The 18524-nt window shown below is 43.6% G+C and overlaps 1 protein-coding gene and 1 pseudogene across 1 annotated transcript; one reads left to right on the forward strand and one right to left on the reverse strand.

Moving 5' to 3' along the window:
- Positions 1–9024, forward strand: part of LOC117447769 (cytochrome P450 3A30-like) — a 12977-nt pseudogene extending 3953 nt beyond the window's left edge.
- Positions 9025–13249: 4225 nt separating this feature from the next.
- gpank1 (G patch domain and ankyrin repeats 1) lies at positions 13250–18214 on the reverse strand. The gene is made up of 4 exons (XM_034084680.2): positions 17185–18214; positions 16962–17103; positions 16793–16868; positions 13250–14098 (listed from the first exon to the last, which is right to left on the reverse strand). Exons 1-4 carry the CDS (start codon positions 17611–17613, stop codon positions 13657–13659), a joined length of 1089 nt encoding a protein of 362 aa, XP_033940571.1. The 5' UTR covers positions 17614–18214; the 3' UTR covers positions 13250–13656.
- Positions 18215–18524: the final 310 nt, after the last annotated feature.

Raw genomic sequence — 18524 nt, forward strand, 5'->3', positions numbered from 1 at the left:
GGTTCAGAGGAGGAGGCAGTGGAACTCTATCATGACCTTTGTGCACTTTGTGCTCAAGGGGGCTTTCATCTCACAAAGTGGATTAGCAACAGACGTACCGTGCTTGCTGCTATACCTTCAATGGAGAGAGCGAAAGAAGTTAAGGATCTGGACTTGGATAATGACACACTCCCTGTGGAAAGAGCATTGGGCGTACAGTGGTGTGTTGAGTCAGATGTCTTTAAGTTCAAGATCATGATCAAGGACAAACCCATAACCAGAAGAGGGATCCTTTCCATGGTCAGCTCAATATTTGACCCATTAGGAATATTGGCACCTGTGGTCCTATCAGCCAAGATGATTCTTCAAGACTTGTGCAGAAGAGAACTTGGTTGGGATGATATTATACCAGCCTCAGCTGCACAAGAGTGGAACAATTGGCTGAAGGAGCTCTGCAATCTCGAAGAGTTTAAAGTTGACAGATGCCTAAAACCGGTGGATTTTGGGGAAGTGACCTCTGCTCAGCTACACCACTTCGCAGATGCAAGCGAAGACGGCTATGGAACAGTGACTTATCTGTTATTACATAACATCAAAGCACAAGTGCACTGTGTTTTCATTATGGGAAAAGCTAGAGTGGCCCCATTGAAACCAATAACCATCCCTCGAATGGAATTGACGGCTGCCGTGGTTGCAAGTCGTATGGACAAGATGTGTAGGAAGGAGCTGCAAATGCAACTTAAAGACTCCATCTTTTGGACTGATAGTACTTCCGTACTGAAGTACATCAGTAATGAGACATTAAGGTTTCGAACCTTCGTCGCAAACAGGGTTTCAAAAATACGCAACGTATCAAATCCATCTCAGTGGAGATATGTTCCCACCGCAAGCAATCCTGCCGACTGGGCTTCCAGGGGTGATGGTGTTCTGAGAGTAGGAGGACGTCTCAGTAGAGCAGCAATGCCTGAAGAATCTAAACATCCTGCTATATTGGCAAAAGATCTTCACATTTCTGACATCATTCTACGGCAAGTACACCAAGATGTGGGACACGGTGGTCGTAACCACATGCTATCTAGCCTGCGACAAAGATACTGGATTCCTGGTGCTAGTGTGGCTATAAGGAAAACCCTGTCAAAATGTGTTGTTTGTCGGCGACTAAATGGAGCTCCAGGAATGCAGCAGATGGCAGATTTACCTCGAGACAGTGTTTCTCCAGATGAACCTCCATTCACTCGTGTTGGAGTTGACTATTTTGGACCTTTTGAGGTTAAGCGAGGAAGGAGTACAGTTAAAAAGTACGGTGTTCTCTTCACATGCTTAACAGTAAGAGCCATCCACATTGAAGTAGCTTCATCCTTGGATACAGATTCCTTTGTTAATGCTCTTCGACGCTTCATCGCAAGACGTGGACAAGTACTGGAATTATGCTCAGATAATGGAACCAACTTCGTTGGAGCTGAGCGTGAATTGAGAGAGGCAATAGAAAGGTTGAATATTGCTAAAATCAACAACACCCTCCTTCAGAAAGGAATAAAGTGGACTTTCAATCCCCCTACTGGATCCCATCATGGAGGAGTATGGGAAAGGTTGATCAGATATGTGAGGAAGGTTCTGAATTCCAGCCTGAAGGCACAGAACCTTGATGAAGAGTGTCTTCACACTGTTCTTTGTGAAGCCGAATCATCATCAACAGCCGTCCCATAACGAGAGCATCCACAGATCCCAATGACTTGGAAGCACTAACCCCTAACCATCTTTTGCTGCTAAAAACCAAGCCATCTTTTCCACCTGGACTGTTTCATAAAGAGGACATATGTGACCTGCTCCATCGAAATCAGTCGCATTGACCCGAAGACACATTTTGAGTTGTATACACGGTTGGAAAGAGGATATTCCTAGCTTTCTAATGATATCAGGATTGTTTTTGTACTCCAAATATTAAGCGAAATATGTCACATTATATAATGACTGTCACAGAGTCCTCATTTTGAGAAAAAGGCCTTTAAAGTTTCCTCTCTCTGGAATCCATCGATCTGATTGATTATTAGTGGAGCAAATGATCAAAATACTACGGAGGGAAGATATTTTCGTTTGGAGGGGAAGCTCGCGAGTGTGTGTGTGCGTGTGTGTGTTTGTGTATTTTTGCGTTTGTGTGTATTGTGTTGAAAACCCTCACGAGAAACACCGGCTGTTGTTGTGCCTGCTGTGGCGTTAAATTACTCCGTTCTCCGCTTCTAATTATGCCGCTACAAGCTTCAAAGTTATATTTATCATCTGAATTTGCCGAAACAAGTTTAATATTCTGAAAGCCAAGACTCTGTTTAATTGAAATCAGATGAAAACAAACTGTAACGGATCCTGCCGTGTTATCTATGATTACTATACTCTTACGTTCATAATGTCAGCCGGAGGGAGGGGGGCGGCGCTGCTGGAAGAGCAGAGTGCGAGTGAGAGGTGCCTGTCTTCGTCCCTTCACAAGCTTCAAAAATGTACTTATCGTGTGATTTTGGAAATAAAAGTTTCATATTCTGAAAGCCAAGACTTGGTTTGTTTAAAATCAAACAAAACACCCGAACCCTGAAAAAATAGTTTTTTACGTAAATCCACGTTTATTCTGAAATGAGCCGTTGCGACTTCCGACTGATTTCGATAGAGCGGGTCACATATATGCTCGTCGAAGATGGAAACAAGTTCAGTACATCTCAGACTTGTTTTGGAAACGATGGATTAAGGAGTACTTGCCTCTACTCCAGGAACGACAGAAGTGGTCAAATGTCAAGCGCAACTTCATACCAGGAGATATTGTGCTCATAGTCGATGACTCAGCACCTCGCAATTCATGGCTTACAGGAAGGATTGTACAAACCATTCCAGACAGAAGAGGACTTGTACATCAGGTGCGAGTGAAGACAAAAACTAGCTATCTGGACAGGCCTATCACAAAGATCTGCCTTCTACAGGAAGCAGAAGAGCCGTGAGGAAATTAGTGAACTTCATAGACCTTGACATTGACATTTTTCCCGATTTTTTATTAAGTGATAGTAAAGATCACTCCTTCATAGGCTAACAAACTATATATTTTTTATTTTATTTTCTATTTTTTGCCTAAAGAAGAAAAGGACACTTTGACAAAAGGACGTTTTATCCTTAAAAGTTTTTTCCTTGATTGTCTCCTACATAATTTTCCAGTTGTGTAATTATTATGTTGATATAATTAGGGGCCGGAATGTAGGAGCCACATATGAAGCCATTTCTGTGTTTGTTAAGATACATGTTTTTTGAGTCACTATAGGTGGTGGGCGTGTCATTGCATTGGGGTGGTGACGTTTGTGCTTATATCCGGTTGCTTTTACCTGTGCAGCGGGCAATAGATGGGGGAGTGAGCTAGAGGAGGACAATTTTTGTTGACCGCACGCACGCACGCACTCACGCAGGCACATACAAGGATATACGTACGTAATATGGAATATTGGATTTTTGGAAAACAAATAAAAGGTCAAACGCATACTGTGTTGGAAAGACTGAGTTTTTGCGCGTCCACAGTGTTTTTTCTCTTGTTTAGTCCCTCGCGGCACTTGGTTTAAGATTACTGCCGCAATACAAGGTATCCACTGCTTTTCAATGACACCTTTTAATTCTTTATGTTGATGTAAACAGCCATGTTCGTGACTAAGATCATAATAACCAACCCTCTTTCTCTTCTCAGGGTTTTTCCCTGTTCTTCTTCCTCTCATGGAGCGGCTTGGGGTCTCCTTGTTTCCAAAGCCTTCTACTCAATTCTTTAATACTCTTCTTCTGGGGAAGGTCAGAGAAGAACGAGACAGGAGCTCACACCAGGGGCCTATACTACGAAGCTGGTTCAACCTAACCTGGATATGTTTGAGTTAGCCGGTTGGCCTAATCCAAAACATACGCGCTCTCGCTAAACTGTACTACGACGCGGGTTATCAAGTGGATCGCTCAAGCCAGCCGTGTCCTATCTAGTTAGGTGCGCGTTCACATGAAAGGGGTGGTATTTGGAGCATTCGACCAATCACAAACATGGAAAAGCGCACTGACAGCGCAGCGTCATACTTCCTGAATGAAAAGTGAACTTTAATACTAGTCAAAAATGAAGAAGTTAAACTTTAAACATCCATGACTTAAACACTTTATCCAGGATAAAAGCCACATAGCTGCACCTGCAAGGTGAATACAGCTGGCAAAAGAAAAAGTGTTTGAATGCGTACATTAACAGGTTTATGATATCACTGCCCCGTCTAAAACACGATCTGACTTCAATTACATTTGTCTCGAGTGTTTCGTCAACTTAATGTGTTGCTTAAAATAATACTTCTGCATACAGTATGTGACACTGTGAGTGTTGCACGGCCAGATACGGCTCAGCTGACTCAGATAAGGAGATATATGATACATTATGAAGTGATATGCCGCGGACTGTACTTAATGTACTCTGATCCAGTTACTTATGTTGTGGCCGATATGTAAGTAAGCTTTCTTAACGCTAATGTTATAATAGTCAGATTGCTCTGAAGATGGAGGTGATATTCTATTCATGTTCACGTTCACACAGTCGGTGATTTTTGCCGGCCGTCTTTCCTGCGACAGCAGTTTTTCTGTATTTCCTTTCTCCTGTAATATGACTTGATCGCTTTAAACTCCACACACTGAGCTCTGATTGGTCAGCAGGCGGTGCTTTCACTGAGTTGAGCTCTTACCCCCTAAACGCACCAGGAGCGTCTGCGCTGCGTTACGGATGCGCCACGGCGTTCGCAAAGATCGCGGCCACTCTAGTCAATGGGTGCTGTTCCACCAGACGCGCCACGCCGCGCCGCGGCTCGGCGCGTCCCAGAAGCTCCTCGCCGCAAGGAATTTCTAAAATATAGGATGAATCCTATTTTTTAAGCGGCGCAGCGCGGCGCAGGCAGGAAGTGATGAAAATCACCTTGTTGTCTGCTTTGCTGGTTGTCTGCTCCTTCTCCTCCCCCCCACCACCGTCTTTCAAGTAGGAGAATACTGCAGCGTTCTCCTCCGGTTTACAGGCACTGTCAATTATATATATATACAATAATTATGATGATGAATGCATATTTTTTTACCACTAAAATACAGCAACACATCTTTGATTCATGTCGTTTATAACTGGAATATTACAATTATTATTAACTGTGTCTGTAGTCTACAACACAACAACATAGGAAATAACAACAATAAACCCGATTTAAACAGACACAAACATAAACCATTTAACTACGTAGCCTACTTACTTGTAGAAGTACAAAATGTCCAGGAAATATTCCAAAATCAACAACAACTGCGAGGCTGCACACACGACGCTCCGCTTCCGCAACGTTTTGAAACGCGCCTGGGGCCTATACTACGAACCTGGTTCAACCTAACCTGGATATGTTTGAGTTAGCCGGTTGGCCTAATCCAAAACATACGCGCTCTCGCTAAACTGTACTACGACGCTGGTTATCAAGTGGATCGCTCAAGCCAGCCGTGTCCTATCTCGTTAGGTGCGCGTTCACATGAAAGGGGTGGTATTTGGAGCATTCGACCAATCACAAACATGGAGAAGCGTACTGACAGCACATCGTCATACTTCCTGAATGAAAAGTGAACTTTAATACTAGTCAAAAATGAAGAAGTTAAACTTTAAACATCCATGACTTAAACACTTTATCCAGGATAAAAGCCACATAGCTGCACCTGCAAGGTGAATACAGCTGGAAAAAGTGTTTGAATGCGTACATTAACAGGTTTATGATATCACTGCCCCGTCTAAAACACGATCTGACTTCAATTACATTTGTCTCGAGTGTTTCGTCAACTTATGTGTTGCTTAAAATAATACTTCTGCATACAGTATGTGACACTGTGAGTGTTGCACGGCCAGATACGGCTCAGCTGACTCAGATAAGGAGATATATGATACATTATGAAGTGATATGCCGCGGACTGTACTTAATGTACTCTGATCCGGTTACTTATGTTGTGGCCGATATTTAAGTAAGCTTTCTTAACGCTAATGTTATAATAGTCAGATTGCTCTGAAGATGGAGGTGATATTCTATTCATGTTCACGTTCACACAGTCGGTGATTTTTGCCGGCCGTCTTTCCTGCGACGGCAGTTTTTCTGTATTTCCTTTCTCCTGTAATATGACTTGATCGCTTTAAACTCCGCACACTGAGCTCTGATTGGTCAGCAGGCGGTGCTTTCACTGAGTTGAGCTCTTAGCCTGCAACCTAACCTGGTCCCAACCAGGTTAGCTGCTTAGCATATATTACCATGGAGATCTAGCCTGCTAAAAAGAGAACCAGCTTCGGATGACCGGAAAACCGGAGTTTTCCCTGAATTTAGCCGGCTAAGCGAAAATCCTGCTTCGCAGTATACCCCCCTGGTGTGTTAGGTCGCAGGAGGAGGTCGCAGCGTGGCGCAGACGCTCCTGGTGCGTTTAGGGGGTTAGCCTGCAACCTAACCTGGTCCCGACCAGGTTAGCCGCTAAGCATATATTACCATGGAGATCTAGCCTGCTAAAAAGAGAACCAGCTTCGGATGACCGGAAAGCCGGAGTTTTCCCTGAATTTAGCCGGCTAAGCGAAAATCCTGCTTCGCAGTATACCCCCCAGGTCTGGACAAAACGATAAAAAACTCCATTTGTTTTCTGTTTTAGAGCATTTCAGCATATTACAATAAACATCTGATCGCGCTCAATTGAGCTGACCGCCAACATTTTGCATAAACATTGGATTCCTCAATCAAGGGAGTTGATGAAAAATGACAGTAATACACCACATCTTCAGTACACACACATCTTTGACTCAGGATATTCCAACAACAACAACAAATGTTTACCATAGAAACTCAATCTGTGGATGGTGGATTGTCATGGTCCACTGTGCTGTCATACAACATACTATCAAACACATGTTGGAGAGCATGTATCTTTCCTGTTTTCAGAATGCAGATTTGCTTCAACATATGATCAACTCTCAGACTGCCAGTGAAGCCAAGAAAGAAAAGCAGAATAAAGGTATTACATTCACTCACCTGTATTCACTCACCTGTATTCACACAAAAGGTTTTGAGGCCTCTTTTCCTCTTCATCCCTCTTCATGCATCTCGTCCGCCCTGACAGGTCTCACTGATCATAAGATTGTTTCTCAAGCCACAATGTTTATGTTTGCTGGTTACGAGACGAGTGCCCTCACTCTCGTTGCCTTGGCCTACAGTTTGGCAAGAAATCCTGAAGTCATGAAACGCCTGCAAGAAGAGATAGATTCCACTTTCCCTAAAAAGGTAAAGCAGAGGTTTCTGGTACAGGAGTCATTCTCTGCACTTCATGTAATTGATTAAATTAAAGTTTTCAAAATCCCGAATTGTGTTTAGTGTAAGCATGATTTGTGTCTTTGCAGGGTTCTGTCCAATATGAAGAGCTGATGCAGATGGAGTACCTAGACAGTGTCATCAATGAGTGTCTGAGGTAAAGAGCTTTTTCTTATACTAGCTGTTCACAACATGCTAAGCATAAGAATTAAGTTAACATGCTAATGTTTAGCAATGTTACTACCATTATTATAGCTTGCTGACATGCTAATATTTGCTAATGAGCACGACAAATGAAGAATAGCGAGGTTGTCGGGAATGTCATTAGATTTGCAGGCATTTGATCATGCACCAAATAACTAACACACATAACACAAATGTATTATAATTATAAAAGAAAGTCAGAACCAACTTGTTATTTTAAGTTGCTACCTTGCCATTGAAACAACATTGCTGTATTTCAAGAATAGACATTTAGGTACAAGACAAGTCTGTAGATTTTCAAAATATTTAACACTGAAAAAAGACAGTCAGTAATCGTTTGACAATAGGCTCTACCCTCCAGCTGGACGTCTTGAACGGATTGCCAAAGAAACTGTAAAGATCAGTGGCATCACAATCCCTAAGGACATGCTCGTGATGGTCCCAGTCTACGCTCTGCACCGCGACCCCGAGCTGTGGCCCGAGCCCGAGGAGTTCCGACCCGACAGGTAGATGCCAGTGTTCCTGAGTGTGTACTATACATGTATGTATAAGGTGAAATGTGTATTGTAAATGTGTAGATATGTATACTTTAAGTGTCTTTCTCAATTAAATTACTTTATGTATAAATATTTCTTCACTTGAACGTGAATCTTGAGAAACTTCATTATACAATCCTGGGAAACATAGTATATAAGAAGAATCTCTTTTATGTTTGTATGTGTGTAAAAGTTACATTTTCTTTTCTATGTTGCTTTTTTTCAAGATTCAGTAAACAGAACAAGCAGAGCATCAACCCGTACACCTACCTGCCGTTTGGGCTCGGGCCGAGGAACTGCATAGGGATGCGTTTTTGCTCTGGTTTTGATTAAACTGGCCATGGTGGAAGTTCTGCAGAACTACAGCTTCTCCGTCTGGAGGTGGTTACTTTTTAAATGCTTACTACATGATTGCTCAATACACTTGACAAGTTGGATTTGCTGGCAGAGAGAGCACGTGTTTCAAATGTTGTATTTGTATTTCATAGATCCCTTTGATAATGGACCCAGATGGTCTGGTTGGACCTCTGAAACCGATCAAGCTCAAGCTGGTGACATGTTAAATCGCCTCAGGAAATGCCGACAACTAAAGAGCTGAACTATCCTCTAAATGTATCATTTAGTAATAAAAAATGCTGCTTAAAGTTTATAATCTGATGTGACATTGTGATAGACCCTGACTTTAATAATTGAAGACGTTCATAAGTGATGGAAATGTTTGACAGGAAAAATATGTATTGTCGAAACACTAATTAATAACATTTTGTGTCATGGTTACAAATCACACTCAACCAGATTTGACAATGAAACTAAAAAGTAAAATAGTAAACTCATAAAACAAAATGTCTGAAAAATGTCAAGGAGGCATAATGACACATTAACATGGATTTATTTTTTTATGTTATCTTATTGTTAAAATGCTTTTATCAAAGCTACATGCAGCTTAATCAATAAAAACTGGTGGTACCTTTGGGGGCTTTCTTGTGTTTTGGTCACATCTCTAGATAGATATAGCGGCTGATGTAAGATTTGTGAATCTTGATATGTTACACTTTGTTTAATCACCAGTGGATCCCAAGTCTAACGTATACTCATCTCTACTGTCTGTCAAACACATACAATTTTGATTTGATGTGTATGAAATTTGGGGGGAGGCCACATTAACTCCAAGTCTTTGAAATGCATAAAGTATCCGAACAACAAAGTACAATTCCTAAAAATAAAAAAACACATGATGCAATACTCTCTGAAGAACCAGCACCTTACCGTGGTAGAGAGGTTTGTGTGCCCTGATGAACCTGGGGGGCTGTGTTGTCTGGAACCTTGTGTTCCTGGTAGGGTCTCCCATGGCAAATTGGTCTCAGGCAAGGGGCCAGACTAAGATTGGTTCAAAAGACCTCATGAAAGACGACACAGGAAGTGAGGATACCCGGCCCGGAGGAAGCCCGGGGTCCCCTTCTAGAGCCAGGCCCAGAAGGAGGACTCGTCGGCGAGCGTCTGGTGGCCGGGCTTGCCACGGAGCCCGGCCGGGCCCAGCCCGAAAAAGGCAACGTGGGCAACACCTCCGCTTCTCCGTCCCGCGGGCCCACCACCTACGGGAAACATCGATGGGGTCGGGTGCGCTGCCAGAAGGGTGGCAGTGAAAGCGGAGGGTCTCGACGGACCAGACCCGGGCGGCAGAAGCTGGCTTTGGGGACGTGGAACGTCACCTCTCTGGGGGGGAAGGAGCTTGTGCGGGAGGTGGAGCGGTACCAGTTGGATCTGGTTGGGCTCACCTCTACGCACAGCGTCGGCTCTGGAACCTTACTTCTGGATAGGGGTTGGACTCTATTCTTCTCCGGAGTTGCTCAAGGTGTGAGGCGCCGGGCGGGTGTGGGGATACTCACAAGTCCCCGGTTAGGTGCTTCGTTGTTGGAGTTTACCCCAGTGGACGAGAGGGTCGCCTCCCTACGCCTGCGGGTTATGGGGGGGAAAACTCTGACTGTTGTGTGTGCTTATGCACCCAACAGCAGTTCAGAGTATTCGGCCTTCTTGGAGACCCTGGAAAGAGTCCTGTATGGGGCTCCTGAAGGGGACTCCTTAGTCTTGCTGGGAGACTTCAACGCACATGTGGGCAATGATGGAGACACTTGGAGGGGCGTGATTGGGAGGAACGGCCCCCCTGATCTGAACCGGAGTGGTGGTTTGTTACTGGACTTCTGTGCTAGTCATGGATTGGCCATAACAAACACCATGTTCGAACATAAGGATGCTCATAAGTGTACGTGGTACCAGAGCACCCTAGGCAGAAGGTCCATGATCGATTTCGTTATCGTATCATCGGACCTGAGGCCGTATGTTTTGGACACTCGGGTAAAGAGAGGGGCGGAGTTGTCAACTGATCACCATCTGGTGGTGAGTTGGGTCGAGTGGCGGGGAAGCCTCTGGATAGACCTGGTAAGCCCAAACGTGTAGTTCGGGTGAACTGGGAACGTCTGGAGGAGGCCCAAGTTCAGGAGGCCTTCAACTCACACCTCCGGCGGAGCTTTTCGGGCATTCCTGTGGAGGTTGGGGACATTGAACCAGAGTGGTCGGTGTTCAAAGCCTCTATTGCCGAAGCCGCGGCGGGGAGCTGTGGTCTCAAGGTCCTAGGTGCCTCAAGGGGCGGTAACCCTCGAACCTCCTGGTGGACACCGGTGGTCAGGGAAGCCGTCCGACTGAAGAAGGAGGCCTTCAGGGATTTGTTATCCCGGGGGACTCAAGAGGCAGTTGCAAGGTACCGACAGGCCCGAAGGGCAGCAGCCTCATCCGTGGCCGAGGCAAAGCAGCGGGTGTGGGAGAAGTTCGGAGAAGACATGGAGAAAACTGTCCGACACCTCAGGAGGGGGAAGCAGGGAACCATCCAAGCTGTGTACAGTAAGGATGGGACGTTGTTGACCTCAACTGATGGAGTGTTAGGGCGTTGGAAGGAACACTTTGAGGAACTCCTGAACCCGACAACTCCGCCCTCTATGTTAGAGGCAGAGCTGGAGTATGACGGGGGATCAACGCCAATCTCCCGGGGGGAGGTCACTGAGGTCGTCAAACAACTCCACAGTGGCAAAGCCCCGGGGGTGGATGAGATCCGCCCGGAAATGCTGAAGGCTCTGGGTGTTGAGGGACTGTCATGGTTGACACGTCTCATCAACGTTGCGTGGAAGTCGGAAACAGTACCGAAGGAGTGGCAGACCGGGGTGGTGGTCCCCCTTTTCAAAAAGGGGGATCAGAGGGTGTGTGCCAATTACAGAGGCATCACACTACTCAGCCTCCCCGGGAAAGTTTACTCCAAGGTACTCGAAAGGAGGGTCAGGCCGATTGTCGAACCTCAGATTGAGGAGGAACAATGCGGATTCCGTCCTGGTCGTGGAACGACGGATCAGCTTTTTACTCTCGCAAGGATCCTGGAGGGGGCCTGGGAGTACGCTTATCCGGTCTACATGTGTTTTGTAGACTTGGAGAAGGCGTATGACCGGGTTCCCAGGGAGTTACTGTGGGAGGTGCTGCGGGAGTATGGGGTGAGGGGGTCTCTACTCAGGGCCATCCAATCTCTGTACTCCCAAAGCGAGAGCTGTGTCCGGGTCCTCGGCAGTAAGTCGGACCCATTTCCGGTGAGGGTTGGCCTCCGCCAGGGCTGCGCTTTGTCACCAATCCTATTGCAGTCGCTTTACCGCACCGTTGTGACGAAAAGGGAGCTGAGCCGGAAGGCAAAGCTCTCTGTCTACCGGGCCATTTTCGTTCCTACCCTCACCTATGGTCATGAAGGATGGGTCATGACCGAAAGAACGAGATCGCGGATACAAGCGGCCGAGATGGGTTTCCTCCGCCGGGTGGCTGGTGTCTCCCTTAGAGATAAGGTGAGAAGTTCGGTCATCAGGGAGGGACTCGGAGTTGAGCCGCTCCGCCTTCGCGTCGAAAGAAGCCAGTTGAGGTGGTTCGGGCACCTAGTTAGGATGCCACCTGGGCGCCTCCCTAGGGAGGTGTTCCAGGCACGTCCAGCTGGGAAGAGACCAAGGGGTAGACCTAGGACCAGGTGGAGGGATTATATCTCTTCGCTGGCCTGGGAGCGCCTTGGGATCCCCCAGTCAGAGCTGGTTGATGTCGCCAGGGAAAAGAAAGTTTGGGGCTCTCTGCTGGAACTGCTACCCCCGCGACCCGACCACGGATAAGCGGGAGAAGATGGATGGATGATGCAATACATTGCGATATCCCGTAAATACTCTCCTGTCAGTTGAATGACTACCACAAAGTCATCACCTCACCTTTCTGATGACTCAGTGGGCTTTTGTTAGTGGGTTTTCCTTATCCGAAGCAAGTTTTTCAAGAACCAATATTTTTGTCAACTTTCCAGATAGATTGTAATTTGTGATATTGGATTATAAAAATATCATTGACGTGTTGTATTACACATTATATGGTTTGTCTAATATTGTATTGTCGGGGTTGGGGAAGCGTTTTGCAGCTCTGATGACCCTCTTTGGCTTGAGTTGTGCCTATTTAAATAGAGACTTCAAAACACGTTAAACCCTAACACATACAATTAGACAGGAGTGCAGCTTTTAATTAAATACCCAGATAGTGTTACTATGTTGAAACTGCAGATAAACACAAGCATGTGACCCGCCAGTCACATGGTCAAGGCTGCAGGTGTGTTACATTGGGTGAGAAGGTACCACGAGCTCCTACTAAGGGAGAGTGCACTGTTGGTTTGTTAAGTTGCATAACATAAAAGAATCATGGCCATCTGAAGGACACCCTATAACACCATGACTTCTGCTGCTCAAGAGAGATAACTACATACACTTAAAATATCTAACTAATAACTGCTGTATGTACAAAAAACTACTGATAGAAACTTAATTGAAACTCTACATGAAAGGAAACATGAATTACTTCTAATTGGATGAGGGTTATTCTAAGATTGTGGAAACATTTGACATGATTAAAGTCGACTGCCCACCTACAACTTCAACTGATTATTTGTAAGTAGAGATGGACATGTTTTGCTACAGGTTAGTTATATTTTTGTTTGTAATGTCATGTAGGTGTATGTATGTTCTACTCAAGTTAGGTGTTAATTCATCTATATGTGCATGTTGGTCAAGTGGAGCCAAATCTCAAAGTGATGTTGTCCTGTAATATGAATTGCTTGCCAATGGCAGCAAAGAAAGCAAAAGAAAACAGCTTTTAAAGACATTTATTTTCCTGGTTAATGAACCGTAACGAGTGGATGTATATTAAATAAATGAAAACCGTATGAAACACGGAGTAAATCAAAATCATGAAGATAAATCAATGCCATATTTGGTCGTTGCACAATACGGAAACAGGTCTGAGGTAGAGTCAAAGTGGAAAAACACCTCCAAGCACCTTTACACACACCTGCACTCTGTGACAACGTACGCCACTGCATCCTCTCATCATGCGTTCACTCACTTGACTTCCATCTCAAATGTCCAGCCTCCTACAGAGCTGCTGTTCATAGCTAATAACACACCTCTTCATAAAAGATCTGTTTAATGTTTTAGAGATACTTTTAGAAGCATCTGGAAGAGAAAACGTTTTTGAAAAGTCACTTTGAGCAGGTGTCAAAGATAAAAAGAGGCACGGAAATCTCTTTCCCAGGTCTTGTCTCTTTGTTCTTTTCTCCTATTATCTTCCTTCCTCTCTCCTTTGCCTCTGCCTTCCTGTTTCTCCTGTGATGGTCGTTTCACTGCAGCAGAGTCCCTGGGTTGGAAGTGAGTCACTTTGGCTCTTTTCATGTGTCCATATCCCAGGCCTTCCTGGTCTCTTTTCAGCACCGTTGGCACTGGTTGTTTGGGCCCCTCGCCCTCCGGCCCCAGCCCTGTCCCCGGTTCCCAGCCGCAGCGAACCATCATCTTGTAGCTGTTGCTGGAGGGGGGGAGGCAGTAGTAGGGTGTGGGGGGAGCACGCCGCAGACTGAACAGATGAAGAGTGGAGGAGAGATGTGACGACAGGCTGCTGCTGTACTCGCTACAACACACACCGCACCACTGAGGCTGGGAGGCACTGGGGGCGAACAGAGGAGGAGACAATGAGAGGAAATGTATTAAAGAAACAGATTCACTACTTTGATTTATGTCTTAAAACAATAGCCAGGTGTTTATATGTGCATTTAAGAGACAGTTTGGATTTTTTTGAAGTATGGTTGTTGAAGGAAAAGTATGTGGAAAGAAAAGGAAGGAGTACCAGCAAGAAGCAAAGGAATACACTTCTGAGGATAGGGGCAGCAACAAAACAATTATTTAGCCACCTTAAAAAAATGTACATCAGTTTAAGTAGACTCTATATTTAGAATAATCTCAAATCTGGAACTGAAGCCTGGTACCTAGACTCTCTTGAAAGCCACCAGACTCCATTGACAAACACTGTTTTTACCGCTTCCTGGATTGGTTCGTTTTTTGTGTGTGACTTTGGTGAATCCTAGCTTACCCATTACAACAACAAAAAATATCAATCAATCAATGTTTATTTATATAGCCGAATATCACAAATGTTACATTTGTCTCAGTGGACTTCTAAAACTATCACTTGTGAAGATAATATGTGATATCAAATGTGCAAAGAAGTATGTAGCATGTTTTGGCTCAGCCCAACCTAAGCCTAAACTTCACGACATAGGCCTTTCTAATAATACAGTGTTATGGTTTAACTCGTACCTTCACAGTAGAAAGCAATTGTTAATGGAAAACAGTCTGACCAACAAAAGGGTGTACCCCAAGGATCAACTCTGGGCCCACTTCCATTTTCTATTTACATAAATGATTTATCTTCTTGTCTCATTAAGTGTTGTACTCACCTTTATGCTGATGACACTGTCATATATACATCCAAATCAGATTTTTCACAAATTCAGATCTCTGTTCAATCGGATTTTAATATCTTACAGGACTGGCTATCACACAATAAACTACTGCTTAACAAAACAAAAATCTTATACCATGGTCTTTGGTACCAGGCAGAAGCTCAAATCCAAACCTAATGAAGTAATAACATGTAAGGATGGCACTTCTCTGCATAAAGTTGATAGCTTTAAATATCTTGGTGTATGGCTAGACTCTGAACTTTCATTTAAACTACATATAAAGCATGTAATACAAAAAGTCAATTACGGAATCGGTATTTTACACCGCTCTCGCAATTGTTTTACGCTCAGTGTCCGGAAGAGAATTGCTTCTCAACGTATTCTTCCGATTATGGACTATTGTGATGTTGTCTACCAAAATGCACATAAATCAGATCTTGCTCCACTCAACATAGCCTACAATAGACTATGCAGATTTGTTCTTGGTTGTCCTTTTCGTACACATCACTGCACAATGTATAACCAACTTAAAAAAATTGATTGGCAGAAGAGTGTTCATTTTCAAAGCCCCAACAGACTAGAATACTTTACCTGCTGCTATTAGATCTCTTGCATCATTGGGTATGTTTAAACATGCATTATCATCTCACTTTCAACTGGTCTGTACTTGTTATTAATGAAACTGATATTGATGAAACTGATTTGCTCGACTGTCTCTCAAATTGTAAAGATTGTATGCATTGCTTGAATTTTACTTAACAGACTGTATGTGGTTTGTCTTGTGTGTCATGTTTTGCATTTTGTCTTTTTGTTTATGTATGTCTGTAAGTTGTTGCTATTGTCGGGACCCCCTTGAAAACTAGATAGTGCATCTCAAGGGGTTTATCCTAATGAATAAAAATGTCTATATATAAGCAGTGATTGTATAAACCTGAATAAGTGGAAATACCAGTGCATGTTGTGCAAGGCCTTTAATGATGTTCAAACGATTTAGTTCATCTTTGACTGTTTTATGAAACTTGTTTTCTTGTAACATGCTTATAGTAAAACGTTCAAAGGGCCACTCCTGACTTTAACCTTTGTGTCTACATATATGTCAGCTGATAATTATGTTTATTTATCAACTCTATAAAGTCCAACTCAGTACAGATCTTGGTCACAGTTCTTAAAGATTTCATTTAAATAAAGATTAAACGTTTACCGGTGACTTCTCTTTAAAGTGGACCCATCATGCTATATTTGAATAATATATTGTAGGGCCATACCTATATAAAACATGTCTGTGAAGTTTTTTTTCAAAATACCAAACAGATCATGCATCTTAGCCTTGCTCCATTTGCTCTTTTCCAGCCCTGTTTTTGCAAGGGCTGATTCTGTGAGAAGTCTTCTACGCTGCTTTTGTGGCAGACTACAGCGCCACTTACAGGCCTGGCATATGTACTACAGCGTCTCCAGCACTTTCGAGCGGCAATGGCCGTGGCCCAACCCCCCATTACCCCGATAGGTGGAGAGTTGCCCATATAGGCGGAGCACCCCTTTTTCTGACGTCATAAAAATTCAAATCTATTTCAGCTCGGTTGCAGCCCCGTTTTTAGAGATTTGTGTATGGAGGAAAAGAGAGAGGGTTTTGTTTTCTGACACTTGGTGAGTTCCCTGACACACCGGGGACACATATTCATGTATAAAAGACGTACAAAAGTGCATTTTGCATGATAGGTCCCCTTTAAATGCAAAACATAGTCTGTGTAATGTCATGAACAATGTAAAATTAAGGTAATTCGAGTTTATTAAATTTAGCATAGGCCCATAACGGCCCTGGTTCAGGCTCACACAGAAGCTATGTTGGTTCATGTGGGGTCACAGCTCTAGAAGAGCCGCAACGCTCAGTGTGTGCTAACCTGCTATCAGATTGAGGGTCTCTCTCTGCACTTGTCCCATAGCTCTCCAACTCCTCCAATAACTCATTGTGGCCCGCTGGGGAAAAACAGATATGAATGAGTTCAACTTCATTGTACAAACACACACACAAAACAGACTTTAGAGATGTTAATAAATGCATGGTTATACCTTCCAGCGCCAGGTCTTTGGCATCCCTGCCCTGAGTGTCAACCACTCCGACCCAGGCTGCTCCGTTCTGCAGCAGCAGCCCCACCGCTGCTCTTTTTCCTGACCAGCTTGCACACATCATTGCCGTCCAAAAGTAAGTATCCTGAAGGGAAAACCATCAGGACTTAAAACCAATAAAGGGTCAGAAAGTGAAAGCACACTAAGCAGTAAATCAGTACTGTACCTGGAAGTTGATGTCAACACCCTTTGAGAGCAGGTCTTTGAGGCCAGAGATGTCGCCATCATTGGCACAGCGCAGAAACCTGAGCCCCAGGAGCTCCATGGTCCTTTCTGAGATGACATGTCTTCTTGTGTTGCCTTCATGTTCACTACTATTCCCTCTATGAACCACAGAGTTTGTTTGAGCCTGCTGCATCTCTGCTGCCCTGGTTCTCCTCCTCTCTCTTCTATTGGGCTCTCTGCCATTATCACCCTTGCTAGTTGCTCTCCTCCTTGATTTGTCTTGCCCTTGACTATCTTTCATTACATTTTCGTAGAACTGCCTGACCTCTTCCCCACTAAGGGCACAGTTTGTTATAGAGCTGGATTGTTCTGTTGTGTCAATGCTGAAAAGATCTTGCCCGCTGGCAAGATTAAAGCCTAACACAGCCATTAGGAGAGACTCTAGATTCAGGTTTAAAGTTTAACCAGTTGTTGAAGTTGTTTTACTGAAAGTTAATCTGATCAATAGACTGCTATTTTTGAACAAGGAACGTTGCAATGCTCCAGCAACATACTGAAGTTAATTATGATTATCTTACACTGCTTCACACCGAGTCTAGACAGTCTACGACAGTAAGCAATGTAGCTAGTAAACTAACGTAGCTATGTTCATTATTTTGATTTACAGGGCAAGTGGTTATCTGTTGGGTTAATCCTGAAATATACCTCTCACATGTTATTTAACATAATTTACAGTGCGTCAATGTATCTCTCTGGAAATGAAGGGGTTGATAACCAGCCGCTTGTACCATTAGCAAAGTTAGCTTAGCTTCAGCAGTATATTTTAGAATTTAGACCAACTAAGCTTTACAACTCAAAACGAGATAAGGCACATGATTCGGTATCATAACCCAACGTTACATCGCTTTAAAAACATTATCCACATGACGACGTAAAACACAGAAGTGACTTATTTACCTTCTTGTGCCCCTGTTTGTAAACAGAAGATTAGCATTAGCTTCAGGACTAAAGGTAAGTGCTGCCCCCTGTCGGGCCGGATGTTACACTTCTCTGTTGGAAGTTGAACACCAGTGATGGATAAAGTAAAAGCAACAGTACCATCATTAAAAAATACTCTGGTACAAGCCTTTATATATATAGTCTATGGTTAAAAGTACAAGTCCTGCATTTTATAACATCCTTTAGTGAAAGTATATACCATTCTATTTCCAATAAATGGAGTATAACATTATTATTATTTTAATTGTATTATTATTATTATTATTTGTATTTAATCATTATTTTAATTTTAATTATTATTTAATTATTATATTATACATTTTATTTTATTATTATTGTTTT

This window comes from Pseudochaenichthys georgianus, chromosome 1 (assembly GCF_902827115.2).
Source record: "Pseudochaenichthys georgianus chromosome 1, fPseGeo1.2, whole genome shotgun sequence".
Lineage (NCBI taxonomy): Eukaryota > Metazoa > Chordata > Actinopteri > Perciformes > Channichthyidae > Pseudochaenichthys > Pseudochaenichthys georgianus.

What these genes read in the sequence shown, in the direction of transcription:
- gpank1 (XM_034084680.2), bottom strand. Translation starts at nt 17,613, where the DNA reads ATGGCTGTGTTAGGCTTTAATCTTGCCAGCGGGCAAGATCTTTTCAGC. An exon ending in GTGTTGACATCAACTTCCAG is followed by an intron (nt 17,104 to 17,184) that starts GTACAGTACTGA and finishes TTTTCCCTTCAG; the next exon opens with GATACTTACTTTTGGACGGC. An exon ending in CAAAGACCTGGCGCTGGAAG is followed by an intron (nt 16,869 to 16,961) that starts GTATAACCATGC and finishes GTTTTTCCCCAG; the next exon opens with CGGGCCACAATGAGTTATTG.